The sequence below is a fragment of the Panthera onca genome, chromosome A1, assembly GCF_046562875.1.
Source record: "Panthera onca isolate mPanOnc1 chromosome A1, mPanOnc1 haplotype 2, whole genome shotgun sequence".
Taxonomy (NCBI): Eukaryota; Metazoa; Chordata; class Mammalia; order Carnivora; family Felidae; genus Panthera; species Panthera onca.
Window position 1 is genome coordinate 220,210,202 of NC_138339.1, and position 21,250 is coordinate 220,231,451.

A 21,250-nucleotide genomic window follows, 5' to 3' on the forward strand; every position below is an offset into this window, starting at 1 on the left:
AGCTGTCCCACAGTTCACTGATACTCTATTTATTTTTCATTCTTTTTTCTCTGTGTTTTCATTTTACATAGTTTCTATTGCTATGTCTTCAGTTCATTAATCTTTTCTCCCACCGTTAATCCCATATAGTGTATTTTTCATTTTAATTTGGGTCTTTAAAAAGAAAAAAAAACTATGTCTCTGTATTTAATTTTTTGTGCATGAGGAATACGGTTCTTATGCCCTTGCCTGTTCATTCTAACATCTGTGTCTAATATCAGTACCCTTCTCTCAATATTGATTTCTTTATTTTTCTCATTACAGGCCATATTTTCCCGCTTCTTTGAATGCCCAGTAACATTCGATTAGATGCCAGACATTGTGAATTTTACCTTTGTGGCTGATGAATACTTTTGTATTCTTATAAATAATCTTGAGCTTCATTCTGGAGCACAGAGGAGGTACTTAGAAACAGTTTGATCCTTTTAGGTCTTGCTTTTAAAATTAGTTTGCTGGGACCACAGCAGCATTTGGTCTAGGGCTATCTGCTCCCCACTGTTGAGGCAAGGCCCTTTTGAGTGCTCTGAATTGTGAGGTTTTCCAGTCCATCTGGAATTTGGAGCCCTGAGTGAGCGTGAGGTCCTGCTCCCTCTAATCCAATGCGGGTGGCTCGTCTCCTGGCCCTCAGGTAGTGTCATCATATGCATGCACTGATCAGTACTCCGTTGAGTACTCAAGCAGTACCTTTGCACATCTATGGCGTTTTCTTTCTTTGTAGCACTCTCCTTTCCCGTAAACTGCCCTGTGAACTGTAGCCGTGGTGTCTCTAGAACTCTCCGCTCCACCTCTAAAAGGGAGTCTGCCAGGCTTCACCGGGGGCCTTCCATTCTGCTCTGTGGACCGGAAACTCTCTCAAAGCAATAAGCTGGGGCATTCACAGGACGCACCTCGGTTGTCTCCCATCTCTCCGGGGTCACTGTCCTGCAGGGTTCAATGCCCAGCGTCTTGAAAACAGTTGTTTCATGTATTTTATTGTTGTTGTCATTGTGGTTACTGTTTTGGTTGTTTCAGGTGGGAGGATAAATCAGCTTCCTGTTACTCCATTTAGTTGCAAGTAGAAATCTCAAAATTAGGGTTTTTAAACCTTTATATATTTAGTGTTACTATTATTTTAAGAAGAAAGTTGTATTTTAACCATGTATGAGTAAGCCGATTTCTAATCATGCTTGCTGTATTTAAGTTTATGAAGATCCGAAATGGGGTGAAGGGAATGTGGGCCACAGAAAGAAAACACACCGAAGTGCCAGTCCTTACCCCAAAGCTCTCCCATTTGCTCTTTGGTAGGTTGTTGCTCTGCTCGATTAGTAGAGCCCCTTTGTTCCTTTTGGAGAGAGATTCTCCAAATGACTTCTATGAACGTGCATTTAAAACGTCTGGAAGAAATGTTATAAATAAAATTGTCATGATCTTTTGTGTTTCGATCTACACAATTAAAACTTGGACAGGAAAATATTGTAGAGGAAACATACCGTGAGAACTTACTTCAACAGGTAATAAAGTGCATTTTAAAGCCATAATAATTGAAATATTGAAGTAATAATGCTAAAGCAGACACAGATTAGTGGACCAAAATAGAATTTCCATAGACAGACTTATAAATGTATTTTAAACATTCAGCATAAAGGACTTGTTTCAGTAATGAGTCCTTCAGAAGATAGTGTTGGGACAACTGGACAATTCACTGAAAAAAAAAAACAAAAAACTGGATCTCCTCTCCATATCTTACACCCAGATATATTTCAGATAGATTGAAGATACAATGTTAAGGTGTTTGGAGAAAATACAGGTGATTCACATAAGCTTGAGGAAGAGAAGCCTCTCTAAGTATGACCCAGAAGGTCCAACTCTAATGAAGTTAAAGGTTTTACAAAGAAAACCATATAAACAGAGGGAAGAAAAACCAAGTAAACTAAATAAGGTAAGCAACAAAGCAAATGCCCTTTAATCTTACAGACTCATTGTTTCTTTTCAGAATATTTCAAAGATGCTTCAAAGAAGATGAAAAGTGGGCTTATGTTTGTCAAACTGGTGAACCCGTGTTCAGGTAAGCTTTCCTCCTCTCTCTTCCTCACCGCCTCCGAGAACTGTAACTTTAATGTTTTTTAAACACTGCTGCCCCAAAGTGTACATACTTATTACCGTGTATGTTTGTCCTTCCTTAATAGCTTTGAAAGGTAAGCTGGCATTACTGGATGATCAAAACAAGCTTGACCTAAACATTTTTGTTGTTGTTGTAATTTAAATCTGTAGACCATTCACTCGTCAGAAATGCACGCAGGACAAAAAAGTGGCATGTTTGGTTTCTCTCGGAAAACGGACTAATTTTCTTTAGCTTTCTTAAGCCAACTCTTCTTAGAGTAGTTATCCAACATTAGCCTCCACTTATATTCATTTTATGTTGTAAAGTAAAATAAACAACCAGAGTGAAAAAAAAAAAAAAGTTTTTACTTGACATGCCAAGATTGTGAGTGGTTTCATTTTTAGCGGTACTTTCCTTATTTTGTTCTGACCAAAAGGCAGTATATTCGTTCCCAGTCAAGGGGCGAATTTTTTATATTAAAAGCATTGCATACGGAGATACCTATTTTATTGCAACCCGTTTCAGTTTAACTTTATATTCAGTGCATTTTGTTTTCTAATTTTTAGGCAAAAATGTTAAAGTGTACCGTAAATATACTGTAATATTGATATTTGTCTTTATGTGGGATTGTTTTTTCATTCATTTATTTTACAAGGTTTATGTTATAAAGTTATTTTATAAGGCTTTGAGTAGACACCTAATACTTAGCAAATTAGAGCATTGTGCTGGCGGGTACAATATTGAATAGTGAAAGCAAGGGAAAGCCAATGGGTAGTGCCTTGTTATTATTGTTGATGGAAAGACATACAAATAGAAGCCACAAGTGAGGCAGAATTTCCTGGCTTCCTCCAGTTTTCTTTCCTCAAGATGAAATTGAATTTGAATTGAAAATGAAATCAGTCAGCTACGTTATGTGGCACTCCTCCCTGGATGTGAGACTAAGCTGAGGTGGGCAATTTTGTTCAAGAGAAGTCTTAGGTAGTGGTAAAGGTTGTACAGAATCAAACGAAAATAAAGGTATAAAAAAAAAAGCTAAGCTTCTTGTAAAATTTCCATTTTGTCTAAATTGTCTGTAAACAACAGAAGAACAAATGTTTGCATCTTCTACATTGGCTGTGGAAAAATAAAGGCTAACATTTGCTGAGCGTTTACTATGTGCCGAGTACTGTTTTAGGAACTTTACATATATTCTGTCTTTCTACCCCTTACAAAAACCTGTGAGGTAGCTTCAGTATTGCTTCCGTTTTACAGGAATGGAAACAGAGGCACAGAAAGGTTTCCATAACTTCCCCAACGGCACACGCCAAGCATGTGGTACCCACGGTTCAAACTCAGGGTCCTTGACAGTGCTGTGGTTAGAAAAAGATTTCATGCATTGAAGGGCCCTCGCCTTTTCTCACTTCGAGCTGGCCCTGGGGTGTGTAGGATCCGTCCCTTTCTTGGGCCCTCTGTGTGCGGAGCCACACGCTGCACTGTTGACAAGGACCCACATGCCAGCTCAGTTCATCTGGCTGAACCATTAGGTTTGGGTAGTTTAATAATGGGCTTCCCCTCATGATCTAACGGAGGATTCAGTGAGAGGCTTTGTAGCAGTTAAGATGAATGGCTTGTACTTTTGTATTTATTGGTTTAAGTTCAGTGAGGATTATAGAGCTGGAAAACAAGCATCTGTATATAATAGCTATAAGCTTTCCTTGGAGTCAGTTTGTGTAGAATATATCTATGTATGTTTATGTTCATATTAGGAACATTCCTCAGAACTATTGGACAGTCTTTTGATTTTGTGTGTGTGTGTGAAAACTTACAAATAAAAAACAGATTTGTCTTAACAGGGGAAGGAACCATTTACTTGTTCAATATGTGTCTACAGCAGCTGTTTGAAATAAAAGTTTTCAAGGAAAAACACCATTCTTGGTTTATAAATCAGTCAGTTCAATCAGGTAAGTGACTAGCGTATACGTTTCCATTAACTAAACACATACTCTAACTTTTCCAACCTTCATGCATGGTGGGGGTGTGGGGGGTTGGTACAGGCCTGTCTGCCCAGTTTGGAGTCTGGTCCATGCCTTAGCCTTCCTTGGCACCAGAGCAGGGCTTAATCAAGGGGAAAGGAAAGATAATTTGAGCAAGTTTAAATCAATACCTACATGTCTTAGATAGTAGGAAAATTTAAACGAATGCCTCTGCTTTGTCTCCTAAAACATTGACATGTCCTTAGTCAGAAATTAGAGGATCTTCCTACCACGGAAAGTACAAATCTTTCATTTTCACTGCACATTGCGCAGACTGGGAACTCTTTCCTCTTCTGTTAGACACTTTTGAAGATTTTCAAGTTTTAACATCTTATTTCTTTGCAAATGGATACCGATATTGCTTCTAAAATAAGATAGAATGTAACAGATTTTTTAATGCTTTGTCACATAAATCACTGCTGCCCCCACCCCAACATACCCCCAACACACACATATACTCAACACCGAAGAAGAAAGTTCTGTTTCTTTTAATGTTCTAATTTGGGGGTAGTATTGACTCAGAAGGAAAAAGTAAACCGCATGTTGTTCTGATGGTTCTGGCAGTTGCGGGGGAGTCAAAGATAGTTGAGGCATTCTGTATTCTCTCTGCCTATTTTCTCATTGTTTCCAGAGAGTGCTTTCTGTTTCTTTCTAAGCCCTCTGCTTTCTGTTGACTGTGTATGTCTCCACTTAGTGCCAAGGTAGAAAAGCCACTTTGTCTTTCTTCTTCTCAGACATTCCAGAACAAGGGTTTATTGCTGGTGATAAATTTCACATGCTTGTGTGCATGAGAATATCTGAAATGGCTTTCAGTTGCCAAAATGCAATGGCAGTCTGTGTATAGTCTGGCAGGTGGAAAGTATATATTCCCTTTTATTGTCACTGCTATGCTTATTCATTTGGCAATATATGAGAGTTCTAACTTCTAACGTAATACACTTGCAGTTGGGTTTAGCTCGATAGACACAGTAATATCCAGATGAAATTGGGATACATTGGGAGGCAGTGATTGATCATCTCTCCCTCTGAGCTGGTACCTGCTTTTTTTTTTAATAGATCTTATTTATTTGAGTGGTTTTAGGTTCACAGCAAAGATGTCTGCTTTTTTCATCATTGTCTTCTTTTAAACTTAGCCTTGAAGAAAGAGCTGTTTTTAAGAATAGCCACCAGGATATTAGAAACCTGTTCCTAATTTCTGACTATCATGGATGCCTCCTATAAAATGAGCTTACAGTTTGTTTTCATAAGTTTCTCTTCTACTTTTAATAAAATAATCAACTAATATAATACGAAATTACTTTCTTAATTTTTCTTTTACTTGCTATGAAATGGATTCACATATATAATTTAGGGTTAGAATTTCTTGGCTGTATAGATACGTTGTTCTGCTAGGGAATAAAAGTAAGCACATGTGTTTCTGAAACCAAAATAAGGATTGGAGATAAAGGAATTGTTTATTGTTCCATTTGATGAAATACCTCTTCTGGCTTACTCCCATGGGAGAAGGAGTCTTGGATGCTTGGAGGGGGCTGTGACAGAGGAAAGAAAAGTGGGGAATAGGTAGGCTAGTTTGTTTGATTCGCCTTTTTTCCCTTCAGCCTGGATGGTAGAGTTAGACTCTTACCACAGAGTTTCCTGTTTCTTATGCTCAGTCTTGTTAGATTCCTTTCCTCTTGCCTTTTCTTCAGGAGTAGGAGGATAGGGTAGGATGTGGATAGGATAGGGTCTGGGGTGGGGAACCACCTTCTGAGCCTTCGATCATTGGAAGTTCCGAGCTGTGAACCCACAGACCATAGAAGGAGCTATGTATGGAGAGAATACTATTGCTTGCCCATGACCTCATCCTCAAAAGCATAGGAAATTACATTTTCCTGCAGCTTTATAGATAGACTTCTACAGGTTTCGTAATGTTTTACTGGTTCACGTTCTGTCCATATTTCCCCCAATTCTTGCCTTTTTAGGGGTGGTAGGAGGACCTCTGCTAAAAAATGATTTCTAAATATTCCACACACACACACACACACACACCCTATCTTCTTTATTCATTCATCCTTCAGTGGACACTTAGGTTGTTTCCATACCTTGGCTGTTGTAAATGATGCTGCAGTAAACATCAGAGTGCACGTATCTTTTCAAATTAGTGTTTTCATTTTCTTTGAGTAAACACCTAGTAGTGGAATTACTGGGTTATATGGTACTTCTATTTTTACTTTTTTGAAGCATCTCCATAATGTTTTCCACAATGGCTGCACCAATTTGCATTCCTGTCAGCAGTGCACAATGGCTCCTTTTTCTCTGCATCCTTGTCAACACTTGTTATTTCTCATATTTTTGATTCTAGCCGTTCTGACAGGTGTAAGGTGATATCTCATTGTGGTTTTGATTTGCATTTCCCTGATGATGAGTGATGTTGAGCATCTTTTCATGTGTCTGTTGACCATCTGGATGTCTTCTCTGGAAAAATGTCTGTTCAGGTCTTTGCCCATTTTTAAATCAAATTGTTTTTCTGGTGTTGAGTTGTGTAAGTTCTTTATGTATTTTGGATATTAACCCTCAATGGGATATATCATTTGCAAATGTATTTTTCCATTCAGAGATTTCCTTTTTGTTTGGTTGATGGTTTCCTTCACTGTACAAATCTTTTTATTTTGGTATAGTCCCAGTAGTTTTTTTTTTTTAATGTTTTTATTTATTTTTGAGACAGAGAGAGACAGAGCATGAGCAGGGGAGGGGCAGAGAGCGAGGGAGGCACAAAATCCGAAGCAGGCTCCAGGCTCTGAGCTGTCAGCACAGATGATGACATGGGTCTTGAACTCATGGACTCTGAGATCATGACCTGAGCTGAAGTCGGACGATTAACCAACTCAGCCACCCAGGAACCCCCCAATAGTTTATTTTTGCTTTTGTTCCCTTTGCCTGAGGAGAAATATTTATATACAATGGAATATTTTTTTACTTGATTTGTTTGGGGAGAGAGAGCACAAGCAAGGGAGAGGCAGAAAGAGAGAGAGAGAGAGAGAGAGAGAGAGAGAGAGAGAGAATCCCAACCAGGCTTCATGCTGTCAGCACAGAGTCCAATGTGGGGCTCGAGCTCACGAACATGAGATCATGACCTGAGCCAAAATCGAGAGTCAGACGCTCAACCAGCTGAGCCATCCAGATGCCCCTATATACAATGGATATTAATCAGCCATAAAAAAGAATGGGATCTGGCCATTTGCAACAACATGGATGGACCTAGAGGGCACAATGTTAAATGAAATAAGTCAGAGAAAAATAAATATCATATGATTTCACTCATGAATGGAATTTAAGAAACAGAACCAACCGACAAATAAAAGAGACCAAAATAACAGGCTCTTAAATACAGAATGAAAACTGGTGGTCACCAGAGGGAAGATGGGCTGGGAAGATGGGTGAAATTGATAAAGGGGACTAAGAGGCACACACTTCCAGTTGTGAAATAAAGAAGTCACAGAGATGGAAAGTACAGCATAGGAAATATAATCAGTAAGAGTGCAGTAACGTCATTTGGTGACAGATGGTGAGCACTGAGTATAACATATGAGCACTAATGCATAGAATTGTTGAATTATGTTGTACACCTGAAACTGATAACATTGTATGTGAATTATACTTCAGTAAACAACAACAACAAAAAGATGTCTAAAGACAAAAGGAATTTAAAGATCAGTTTCATTGTCTTGGCTGTCCTCTCCACGTACGGATTTGAAGCTTTTTGGAGTAGAATCTCATGGACCGCATCCTGCCTTTTGAAAGAGTCGTGTAGAATCTTGGGCTTGTGGAGGAAAAACTTCTGAATTTGGAGTTTCACATATATTTTTCTTCTTTTTAAAAAAAATTTTTTTAATGTTTATTTCTTTCTGAGACAGAGACGGAGCATGAGTGGGGGAGGGCAGAGAGAGAGGGAGACACAGAATCTGAAGCAGAAGACACAGAATCTGAGCTGTCAGCACAGAGCCTGACACGGGGCTCGAACTCACAAACTGTGAGATCCTGACCTGAGCCGAAGTCGGTCGCTCAACCGACTGAGCCACCCAGACGCCCCTCTTCTTTTTTTTTTAGATGTTTATTTAGTTTTGAGAGAAGGCACAAGCAAGGGAGGGGCAGAGAGAGAAGGGGACAGAGGATCTGAAGCAGGTTCTGTGCTGGCAGCAGAGAGCCCAACGTGGGGCTCGAACTCGTGAGCCATGAAATCATGACCTGAGCCAAAGTCGGTAGCTTAACTGACTGAGCCACCCAGGTATATTTTTCAGTAAATGGTTTCCACACTGGGATTAAGATGAAATAACTAAGTTGTCTTTCCAAGACATTTAATTCCCTTTGTTCTCTTTTTAATCTATAGGAGGTCTTCTCCACTTTGCCACACCTATAGACCCTCTATTTCTGCTTCTCCACTACCTCAGAAAGGCTGATAAAGAGGTGAGTTCCCAGTTTGGGATATTAACAGTGAGGGAAAGAATGCACTGTTTTGGCTTGATCTTCTCTCTCTCCTTTTAATGATCCAAATGTAGATTCCCCACAATTCACATTTGATTCAATTTAATTCAGGTTGGTATAGAACACCTGTATCACATGTGCTGGTATGGACTCGATCACTGACTCAGATCTGAGAAGCCGCACTAATCTCAGACTAGTTTTCCTGTGTCTTCTGAGAATCGCCTAGCCCTCCATGCTATATATCTTACTTGTTTGACTCAGCCTGACAGTGAAACTTTTATCATTAACTACCCTTTGATACTACTCCAAAAATCAACAAGGAGTAGAGGTTTCTGAGAAGTTAGTTGCAATGTGGAATCTGAAACCCTGTTAATGAACTTCTCATGCTCTGTTCACATGAAAATCGATTGGCCTGTCTTGCACTGAGAATGGATTTTTTTTTCCCATGTATGACTTTGTAATGTCATGCATTGATCACTTAGAAAATATTGTTTCACTGAATTATGCAGATCTTACAAATGTTGACACATCTCATTACACGCACATAGATTCTCCTTCTCTCTCTCTCACATTTGTTAATATTACCACTGGTCTCATCAGAAACCTATTATTATTATTTATTAGGAAGCTGTCATAGTGGCAGATATAACTTTTCTACAGTTCTAATTTTTGCTTAGAATTTAAAGTTGTATCATTGATTATAAGCATTGTCAGTCTTTTCCTTGAAGTGACAGGTTCACTTCTTTTATGTTCTATCGAATTCCTAAGTCTAAATAGCCATTGTCTGTAACGTTTCCTTTTTTTTCCAGTTAAAAATGGTATCCTACAAAAAATGATTATTTTTGCTCGTGACTCAGTGACGCAAGCACTTTTCCTTGAGGTGATCACTGTGCCTGGGTAGTGACAGAAGGACTTTAGCATCTGTCTTAACACACAGAGTATTTAAGTTTATTTATTTGTTCTGAGTGGGGGCAGAGAGAGAGAGAGAGGGAGAGGGAGAGGGAATCCCCAGCAGGCTCTGCACTGTCAGTGCAAAGCCCGCCATGGGGCTTGAACTCGCGAACAGCGAGATCATGACCTGAGCCCAGATCAAGAGTGGGACACTCAACCAGCTGAGCCACCCAGGTGCCCCTAACACACAGAGTATTTAAAAGATTTGTACTCAGGTTCAAGGTTTAACTAAAAGTAGTTGCTTTTACTCCTTGATCAAGGATATCCTTAAAGTGAAACTGGCTTTTTGAAAAAAATTTTTTAACTGCTCTGCATGGCCATGAGGAGAACAGGGACTCCTAGGACAGTTTGTTGGCATGGCCGTGACTGGTGCTAAGGAGCCTGCAGTTTTACCCACCTTTGCACCTGAATCTTCAGTGCAAGTGTCAACACAGTGAAAATGCAGATAGCATCTTCTTAGCATTATTGTGAAGATTGTTTTGAGTTTGCGGACCCCCTGAAAGGATGCTGGAGACTCCCAGGGATCTATCAACCACAGTTTGAAAATCTGTGAATTAACAACTTTAAGGAGTAAGTTGTTATTTAAACTGCTTAGAAGAATCTGGATTTTCGTACCCTGGTGTTTACTTACAGTTTAAATGTTTATAGCTCATCTTATTTAGTCCTTAGACCAAATTTCCAAAACTTCCATATCGTAGGTGTGTCAGTTTAATTTGCCATAAAAACTGAAAGTAATAAAACTGATTTCAAACTTTTCAAGTCCTGCTTTCTCCTGATGCAGCTTAACTTCTTTTGTTCTCCTCCTTTCCTACATCCTCTGTCCTTTAGTGTGGATTAGTGAAGTTGTATTCCTTACTTTATTCATGGTGCTCATTATCATGGAGCCAGTCTATTTAAGGCATGTAAGCAGTGAGGCAAGTAAGTCTTATATCTCTAACAAACAGAAATGGTTCTGGTCACCACCACGAAGGCCCTAGTAGTATTCAGGGAGGAAGCTGAAAACTTCCATTGGCTCCCATTTGCTTTCTAAGATACATTAACAGAGAGAAGGCCGTGAACCAGTACCTGTAATGATGCACATTTAAAGTGCCTCCCCACCGTGTTGTAGTGATGTTTCCCTAAGACCATGACTGGGGTGAATTAACTCTCACCTTGGCCATCTGTGAGTCCTGAGTGTGCTGTGGCTGGTTCAGAATGGCATAAAATGAAGAAATCCTGCTCAAAGTGGTGGTTGGCTTTCATTGTAAGCCATCTTACTTCCTCTTCTGAAATACTTGAAATGCCCTATAAAATAACTCATGAGACATTTAGGTATTTCCTTCCCTGCATTTTAGACATGGTCTTTTCCTGTTTAGTTAAAAAATATCGGTATGCACTTTTAAAATGTTGACCATGGCGCCTGGGTGGCTCAGTTGGTTGAGCGTCCAGCTCTTGATCTCAGCTCAGGTCGTGATATTGCAGTTCATGAGTTCAAGCCCTGCATGGGGCTCCGTGCTGACAGTACAGAGCCTGTTTGGGATTCTCTGTCTCCCTCTCTCTGCACCTCCCCTGCTTGTACTCTCTCTCTCTCTTTCGAAATAAATAAATAAACTTAAAAGAAATAAAATTAAAATGTTGACCTAGTCTTTTTTTTTTTAAGTTTCTTTCTTTCTTTTGGGGAGTGGGGGCAGAAAGATAATTCTAAGTAGGCTCTGTGCTGTCAGCACATGGACTATGAGATCAAGACTTGAGCCAAAATCAAGAGTCAGACACTTAACCGACTGAGCCACCCAGGCACCCCAGACCTAGTCTTTTTTAATCCTGAGATTTAACGTCAGGAAATTTCTTTTTTCTAGCTGTCCCAACTGTTGTTAACTTTATATTCAAAGCAAGTTGCTATTACATTTCCCTTTGGGGCATGTATGGTAAAGAAAATGAGAATAAAACGTTAGTTAATTATGAAATTATTATATCATAACTGTGTGGCAGTCCATTGTATATAATTAGAATATTTTTTTAAATTGCTAAATATTTAAGGTATTGGTTGATCATGGGATATAGATTAAGGTAGAAGTCTAAGAGAAAGCCACTAACCAGCCTTAGTACCTATAATGATGCACATTTAAAGTGTCTCCCTCCTGTGTAGTGGTGATGTTTCCCTATGTCCCCTTAAGACCGCGGTGGGGGGGGGGGGGTGCGGAATTAACCCTCACCCTGGCCGTTTGGAAGTCCTGAGTGTGCTGTGGCTGGTTCAGAAGGCACAGAATGAAAGTAAAATTAAGTAAGTAAGTGAAAGTAAGACTTGGAAAATCCCTGGATTATTCTTACTATCTGAAGGAAAAAGATAGCATTTAAATTGAGGCACTTCTTGCCACTTGTTGACCTAAGAGAAAGTATGACAAGCTTTCACATGTGCTGCTGAATGAATGAGATTTCATCTCAAAACCAAAGAAAGCTGCATTTGCAGAAAGAAAAACGATCAGTTTTTCTGTCTTCAAATGGAGTTGTCACTAAAACAGAAAAGCATAGCGAGCTAAAAGTGGGACATGGGCAAAAGAATACATTTTTTATAAAGTCTGGTATCGTTAAGTCAGGGAACTAATCATTTAGACAGACTTCACCCCTCCATGCCCCTGTACAGTTCAGTAAAAATAAACCTGACTGAGAAGAAGAATGTTCTGAATTCCTATGTTCTGCCTTCTGGCCCATTGGCTACCAGGCCTTATACACGTATATAGATGAGCCTGATTTAATATGCATGCACCTTCACTGTACTCATCCATCCGGCTATCTTTTCTTTTATTACGGTCTGCATTTGGAAGTACTTCAGACAGCTCTGGCAGGAGTGGGTTCATTTTGATAATTTTCTTCTTGCTGTGGGATTTCTTTCTTCAACCTGGAGTAAGGATAGGGAGCGAAGCAGTTTGCTCCGGGCACGATCTGGGCTTATTCCCGAGTGGTGGTCAGGACTCCTGCTCTGTTCACTCGGCTGGTTCTTCTTCATGTTGAATGGGTCGGAACGGCCCCAGGTAATATCTGCCATCTTCGCAAGCTTCCATGGCTTCTCGCATTTTTTTCAGAATTTTGTTCCCCTCTTTTATCCAGTGGCTGTGCCTTTGATGTGGCTTGTATGCTGCTTGGAACCCCGGTGCTTTCAAGAGCTTGCTGAGGGGAGCTGAGAGTCAGTTCTGGCACCAGTCCCAGTGTAGGGGTTCCGTAGGTGGAACCAGTGGCTTTGAACTTAGTTTAAAGGTTCAGTTACAAGACGATGCATCTTTTCCTCTTTTTTATGTGTGAGTTTGCTGACTGGAGTGCCTACATTCTGACCGAATAAAGTCTTTTTTCAGGGCAAGTTCCAGCCCCTGGACCAAGTCGTGGTGGATGACATGTTCCCAAACTGCATCTTGTTGCTGAAACTTCCTGAACTTGAGAAGTTACTTCAACATGTGACAGAAGAGAAAGGTATAGTACATGGCCTTTGAAATGAGGCTTTGGCTGCTGGAAAGGCTGGGCGTCCGTCCCACCGAATGTAATACTTGTTCTAGTTTGGTCATAGGAGAGGCTGACACTCAGACTTGCTTCCCCTTGTCAGTACTGGTCCTCTATTCTGGATTGTTCAGCCTGTGAAATTCCAACCAGTGGAATACAGTGGCCTGTCTCCTACAGGGCCAGGAATCGTGAAGCTTGGGCTTTGGTCTCAGTTCTTCTTTTAACTAGTCTGTGACTTTAGTTAAGTTTCCTGCCTACTTTCTGCCTTGGATTTCTCACTTGTAAAATTACATAAAATCTATATGATCTTCACCGAATCAAGATGTGTTTATTGAGGGCCAACTAAGAAGCATATGTTGAGCACTAGGGTTAGACTCTAAGCTAGTTATAAATAAGACATCATCCTTTCCCTCACTAAGCTTTGAGTCTGCTGGGGACAAATGCAAGTAGGGCAATGACAGCAAGGAGTCACAGGAGTGAACTCTCGGTTTTCTGGGGATGCACAGGACAGATTCATACCCTGGCAGGTAGGGAGTGCAGAAAGTTGGGTATTGTGTTGCTCTCCTGGGGGAAATGACCTCTAAATGGATCCCTGAAGTGCTCTTAGAGCTCTAAGTGGAGCTCAAAGAGTAGCAGCATGACAGGGGCATCAATTTATGGGAAAGTGTCATGTTTAGGAAGCTCCAAGGGGTTCAGGGTAGCCAGCGTATAGGATGCCTGGGATGCATTTAGGTTGGTAAGGAAGGAATGGGGTAGGATGTAGGGCAAGGGCTCACATGGTGAAGGGTCTTGTATGTGTCTGACTCTACCTCGTGGTAGTGGAGTGTCGGCAGAGTTGGAGCAGGGCAGAGCTATAACGTGGAAAACGTGCTAGAGAAGCCAAGCCCAGGTCCATGGAGGCTGCCGCAGCGGTCTCGGCAGGAATGGTGGTGGCCTGAGCTTAGCACCTGCGGAAAGCAGCGCGAAAGGGAAAACCGGCCTCATCTAGTGTTGGGTGGTAGTCAAGGAGAAGGAGGAGTCAAGGATGACTGTAGAGTTGTGCCCTGACCCGCAGTGAGGTTGGCGTCCTGGAGACACAGGTGAGAGGAGCAGGCTGGGGGTAAAGAAGAGATGAGTAGCAGATACTCTTCATTTGAATTCTGAGAGGGGGAAGTGAGTCGATAAGTTGATAAGTTAGAAACACTACAACCTTAGTGTCAGTGTCTCAAAAAAGTCATCCAGGTAGCTTCAGGGTTAACATGGAAATATAGCATGGGAACCAAAACAACAGGCTGATGAGCTGTGGTTGTTCGGGGTCACGGTCGGTTTGGCAACTATGACGGATCTGAGACCAAAGTAGCCGTGCTTCCAAGAAGTGTAAGCTTACTGTGGGAGAGGGGAGAACCTTACTGACTGCATTTCACATTTTAGGTTCTGCTAAATTCACATTTGGCCAGGCCCAGGGCTCCATTCTGGATATGGTGTGTGGCACCAAGGTTTTATCAAAACAGGCCCGTTAAAGACATTCCCTGATGCTGAGCTCGGAGAAGATGTCCATTGTTTTGTGGATGACAAATAGCCATTTCTGAAAGCTTAAGTAGTGGCGAATAATTACAAGTCATTTTAATTTTGCCAAGTTACCGGAAATTGAAAATGCAATTAATTCATTATCCCAGATTCTTACATTAGCTGAATAAAGAACAATTACCTTAAACCCAAACCCAGAAACCCAAATTCAGAAGCAACGATAACACACTGGCATTTGTTAGCTTACAGCCTGCATTTCAAAGCAAGATCTTCTCTCTCTCTCATTCCTTCCTTCTTGTGTACTGAACTTGTGACCATTTACTGAGTCATTATCTGAACTCCTGTCGTCATCTCTTTCTCTCCTCGACATCACCTGATCATTGGGAGTTCTACTGCAATAGAAAGTACATGCCCTACACTTCTCTTGTTTGACCAGCTCTAAATAAACTTCAAAATACGATGCCTTTCCCTTTGGATCTTCCTGGAAAAAGATGTCTGACTCAGTATGCTGTCCTTGTATTCAGAACTGATGTAAAGAAAATATTTCACATATTTGTGTTCTGGATTAGGGGTGAAATAAGTAATGTGAGATTGCTTATGTGTATTTTGATGAAGAGGCCTTTTTGAGGGTGAAAAATAAGAGATCCTACTATTTTCTTTTTTTGTATTTGTTCTTAAAATTTTTGGTGTTGCTTTTAAGCCTTCCATTATTTTAAGATTTACAGAATGCAGTTCTTTAGGGGAAGAATTTGATTATGAAGAAACTGTCAAGGCTTTTAGAGAATTTCATACATCTTTTAGTATATGAAATGTAATCTGAATTACTTTATGTTTTGCCTTAATATCACTGAGACAGAAAGAAAAATTTGAGGCCTGGAATGTTTAGAAACCTGGTTTATGTATAGGCTGATACTATATCTGCTTTGAAAATGAAAGCACATGGGCAGGTAAAATAATTATTTTAATTAAAAAAATCAAAGATACAGGAAAAACTCAAGAAAAAAAACTGCAAATATTATTTGTACCCAACCCCAATAATCAACAAATGTTAATATTTTGATACAGTTGCTTCAGATATTTTTGAGGAAAGAATTTTTTAAGAACAGTCTGGTAATCTGATCTCAGGATCTGATGGCTTGCAAGAAAAATTAGAAGTGTATTTACTATATAGTTTTGAAGAAATCGTTCAAATTTTTCATCATCTTTGGTTTGTAAGATGAAGAGTTTGAAGGGTTGAGAGTACCCCTCATACATTGTATTTACTACTTTGCAAAGTTGTTCTAAATCACAAAATACAGCTTTTTGCTCTTAGCTTTATAGCATTGAGATTACTGAATGACCAGGAATGACCAGAATGTGAACATTCTTTAAATATTGCAGTTAATAGTGTCTGGTATCTACCTTAAAGAGATGTGCCATGTCCTACAAGTAACTGAGTGCCAAGAGAGTACTGAATATATAGTAAGTGCTCAATAAGTGTTCATACTGTTAAGGCTGCTAAATTAGAAATTTTAAATTCTTTGCTGATGTTTAAGTACTATATACACTGATACCATGTGTTTTTGAAGGTCCATTGCTAAATTATATTCAAATGGTTTAAGGAGAATGGGGATAATCAGATAACAATAAAAAATATCTACCCTATAATGAGAAATTATTATGTATCATTTCTGTGCCTACTGCTCTACATATGTTATGGTATCCTTACAGTAATTTCCTTTCACTATTATTACAACCTGCATTTTTACAAATGAGGAACAGAGGCTCAAAGAGTTGAAGTTACTGGACTAGAGTCACAGAGGTAGAAGTGGTAGAATCGGGATTTGAACCCGTGTCTGACAGCAACTCTTTCCTTTCCTTCTTGCAACTGCAAAACACTTCCAGAACACTCCATTAGAATTGTCAGTTGGTGTCTCCTATAAAAATAGAAACATCTGAAAAATCTTGTATACCCCGTCTTAAAAGGCAAAAAGAGATAGGAAAGAAGACAGAGAACTTCAATAACTTAAGGAAAAGACGTCTAAGTTTCTCATCCCAACAATGAGCTTTCTTCCGTTCTCAGGTACCCATTCCCCTCTTTTTTAGTCATTGCCTTGGCTACTGGTTGCTTGTTTGAGTTTGGCTTACTGTCCATTTATAAGTTAGTGTTTGGTTCTGTTCTGTGTTTTACTGCTAGGATTTTCAAAATAAGTAACAAAAGAGGACTGCTAGGGAGTGGTCAGGTGATATCCATGAGAAGGAGCAAAGATAAAGAAGAGAGCTCATTATCTTTAATGTCCTTCTTTCCCCAGGCACTGTGCAGACAGAGCAAAACCTGAAACACTCACATTCCCCAGCCAGATGTTTTGATATTAGACTCCAGATGCTGTCTCAAAAGTCTATGGCATTAAAGACCTGGTTAAGCCTGCTAGGTTTATGAGAACCTCCCCCTGCTCGCGTCGTCCCTGCTGTCCCTGTGTCCCTACCGAGTAAACCCAGCCATGGTCGTTTGCATCCCAAATGATGATGGTGGTGACCTTAGTTAACATCGCCTGCTTTGTTAGTGAAGGAAATGATGTATCTCTGTTTGCTAGCTCTGGGGCCCAGTATATTTTTTGCCAAAGAAGCTCACATTCAGTGGAGGGATGACAGAGGAAAGGCCTAATAAAGGCTTATGAACTTCATCTTGAGTGTAACACTGTTTCATATTGCAAGCCAGAGCTGCGCTGGGCTGTCCGATGTGATTAACAGGAAGAGCCAGGAAAACTTACCTGATTAAAATACCCCAAGTACAGTTGCCAAGTTTCTATCCCCAAGAGGCAGGAAAAAAAAAGAGACCATATGAGTTTCTCTGTTATGGAAAACATTGAGAAAGTAGATGTGAGAATGTGCTCTAGGCAGTTTGTTCAACAATGCATCAGGGAAATTCAAGATTGTGAGCCGATTACCCAATTGCTGAACATGTTATTTAATTGTGGACTCACTTTTATTCCATCTTTATTTTGTAAACCCAATCTTTCCAGATGTTCGAGACCAGTTTTATCGGCACCAGACACATTAGGGAAAGAAACCTTTCCAGCATGTGCACGTACTATCTAACTCACCAACTCTTGCAAATATTAAATTTAAGACATGAGCAGACATGTTATGTTATTTTTCATAAGTGTGGGTAATTCATAATTGTGAGCCTTCGTGGATATTTTGAACTCCCTTGCTTATCAAAATTTGATAATTTCAAAATTAAGCAGTAGTTCAGCACTTGATCCTTTTGTAGCATTCTGGGATATCCGAGCTGGATGTTTTTTAGTGACCATCTTGTCCTGGGAATGTTTAATTAGAAACAAATTTATAATTAAAACCTTCCTAGAAAAACTCCTCCAGGCCCAACTAGCTTCATTGGCGAGTTCTGCCATACTTTAAGAAGAAATAATACAATGGAATAAAAACATACCATTCATAATATTATCAAAGATCATGCAGTCTTAGAAATAAATATAGCACAGTATGTGTAAGACCAGTACACTAGATATTATAAAATATTGCTGAGAAATTAAAGAATTAAATAGAGAGATATACCATCTTCATGAATTTGAAGACTCAATATCGTTAAGATGTTCATTCTCTCCAAATTGATCTATACATTTAATGTAATGCCTATGAGGCTTTTTTTGACGGGGAGTAGAAATTGATGAGCTGATTCTAGAATTTATATGAATTTGCAAAAACCTGCAATATCCAGAACAATTTTGAAAAAAGAAGAACAAAGTTGTAGAACCTACACAATCTGATGTCAAGACTTACTCTAAAGTTATAATAACCAAAGAGTGTGGGGCGCCTGGGTGGCTCAGTCGGTTAAGCGTCCGACTTCGGCTCAGGTCATGATCTCGCGGTCTGTGAGTTCGAGCCCCGCGTCGGGCTCCGTGCTGAATGCTCAGAGCCTGGAGCCTGTTTCAGATTCTGTGTCTCCCTCTCTCTCTGACCCTCCCCCGTTCATGCTCTGTCTCTGTCTCAAGAATAAATAAACGTTAAAAAAAATTAAAAAATAAAAATTAAAAAAAAAATAACCAAAGTGTGGTATTGGTTTAAGAGTAAATATGTAGATAATGGAACAGAATAGAGAATGTAGAAGTGGACCCACACTTATATAGTCAATTGAATTTTTTCAGTGGTGTCAAGATAATGGGAGAAAAGACAGTCTTTCCAACAAATGATCTGGAAAAACTGGATATTCATACAAAAAACAATGTTAACCCTCACCTCACAGTCATACAGAAAAATTAACTCAATATGGATCACTAACTTAAATGCAAAAATCAAAATTATTGAACTTCTAAGAGGAAACTTTGTGACCTTGGGGATAGGCGAGGATTTCTTAGGACACAAACCCACTAACCATAAAAAAAAATTGTAAATGTAACCATAAATTACATTTCATCAAAATTAATATCTCCTGTGTTCTGAAAGATACCATTAAGAAAAAAGAAAAAAGTCATAGTTGAAAGAAAATGTTTACATGGCACATCTGATAAAAGATATAAATATATATATTTCAAAATATATATATATATTTTGAATCTCAAATATATAAACTCTTAACATAGTAATAATATACATATACAGCCTAGTAAAAATTCAGCAAAAAGTTTGAACAGACACTTGGCAAAAGAAGATTTATAAATAGCCCATAGGCACATGAAAAGATGTTCAATATCATTAGTCACCAGGGAAATGTAAACTAAAACCACAAGGAAATGTCATTAGCATTCACCAGAGTGGTGTGAAATAAAAAGAAAAACTATAAATTGAGGAACAACTGGAACTCACCTACCTGGCTGATGGAAGCATAAAATAATATAACTACTTAACAATTTCTTATGACTCAGTAATTCTAATCCTAGAGATTTACCCAAGCCTTACAAAAACATATCTCCATGTAAAAAGACTTGTGCAAGGATGTTCAGAGCAGCTTTTTTGTTTTTATAGCAACTTTTTCAAAATAGCCCCAAACTGGAAAAAATCGAATGCCCTTCGGTAGGTGAGTGCGTAAACAAAATGTAGGATATCCATACACAGGATACTACTCCATAATACAAAGGAAGGAACTATTCCTAGCTGCAACACAATGGGTGAATCTCACAGAAATTATGTGGAGCAAAAGAAGATGATCACAAAAATATACTTACTATATGATTCCATTTCCATGAAATTCTAGAATCAAGCAAAAACTCAGCTCTAATGACGGCAGATCAGTGGTTACCTGAAGTCTGGGTAGGTGTGAAAGAACTAACTACGGAAGGGCTCAAGAGAACATTTTGGGATGACAGTTACGTGACCATATGTATGCATTTGGCCAAACTCCTCAACTTGTACACTTAAAACGGGTGTATCAACCATATGCACATTATTCCTAAATAAAGGTGATTTTTAAAAAACTAAAGTAGTTACTGATCCAGCACAAGAAGCTAAGCCTCCTCATTTCTGATACAGTGTGTTTTGTGTTTTGTTCTGTTTTGTTTTGTTTATCCTACCCCACAGCTCCCACAAGGTAATGCTGGAATCCAGTGATAGAATGTGGGAAGCAAGGCAGGAGTGAGTAATGGCTTTGAGATTCAAGCCTGGTTGGCCAGGAGGATGGTTTGGGAGAAAGCTGAACTGTCTGTCTTTGGATACAGAGCCTCAGCTCAAGCCTTTGGACTTCCTGATTGGGTTTGTTTAGTCTGAAACAAAATGAACTCCTCCCCCCCGACCCCCCTGCAGAGAAAGGTATAGTTAGCCTTGGAGCAGCGGGAAGCAGAGCCAGGAAAGAATCAGAGGAAAAGTCATCAAAGACAGAAGAACCAAGAGGAAAATTTTTGTAGAACCTAGAACCATGGAGGAGTTCTTCCCACAAAGAACAAGGTCAGAAATACTGAGAAGGGTGAAGACCTAATCGATCTCAATAAAATGAGTATTAGATCCACAGCTCTGAAGTCATCTGGAGTAGGAATCTGGTGCCTCTGCTTACTAGCTCAGTGACTTTGGACAATCTAGTTAACTTCACTCTAACCCAGTCTAGGAAGGTAGGGACAAACAATGGTTTTGACCTGAGATCCATTCTGAACATTCAATGAGAAATGTATATAAAGAACTTACAAAGGCTTGACTGTATATTTGTTTCTGATGCTGTTATCATTAACAAGCTGTCATTTAATCTTTTTTTAAAGTAATATTAAGTATTTGTTACATGCCAGGTGCTGTGCTATTGGCTTTGTGTGGATCGTGTCACATAATAGGTGACACTGTGCACTGGGTGGGTCGGAACCCAGGCAGTATGGCTCAGAGCCTGTGGTCTCTGCTTCTTCTGGTAGAGTATTAATGAAGGGCCTACAAGGGGCTCAGGGAGTGGGAGAGAGGAAGGAAACTGTGGCAGATTGTGGAATGTTCTTGCAGGAAATGCGGAGGTGGAGGCCAGAGAGAAGTGAGCAGCCGAGTCAAGGTGGGATTTCTTAGGCGAGACCTGCACGCTGAGCTTCTCTGGAGATTTGTCTCGGGCAGTGACCAGAGCTTCTTTAGAAGTTTTAACCCATGCAGCAGCATACATTTATTAAGTGATTGCTGTATGCTCTCAGAATGCCCCTTACTCTTGCACATGGGTAGGACACTGTCTCCAGGGAAGTTGAGTCCAGCCTCGCCTGGTTCCACAGCAGACTGTTGGCCCCGGTGGTCCTGGCTCCAGCATGACAGACTTTGCACCTTGGAATTCTCGAACTCCTGT

The 21,250-nt window shown here is 39.8% G+C and overlaps 1 protein-coding gene across 4 annotated transcripts in view; it reads left to right on the plus strand.

Annotated features, from left to right (window-relative positions):
- The window catches only part of RNASEH2B (ribonuclease H2 subunit B), a 59,291-nt gene that overhangs the window by 23,064 nt on the left and 14,977 nt on the right, over positions 1-21,250 (plus strand). For 3 of the 4 annotated variants that reach the window (XM_060637241.3, XM_060637238.2, XM_060637239.2), the window contains exons 2-5: positions 2,012-2,083; positions 3,952-4,059; positions 8,498-8,574; positions 12,870-12,984. In XM_060637241.3, coding sequence (XP_060493224.1) covers positions 2,012-2,083; positions 3,952-4,059; positions 8,498-8,574; positions 12,870-12,984 — 372 coding nt within the window. Of the gene's footprint in view, positions 1-306; positions 441-2,011; positions 2,084-3,937; positions 4,060-8,497; positions 8,575-12,869; positions 12,985-21,250 lie in introns of those variants that run through there. The other variant, XM_060637240.3, reaches the window with a different exon arrangement.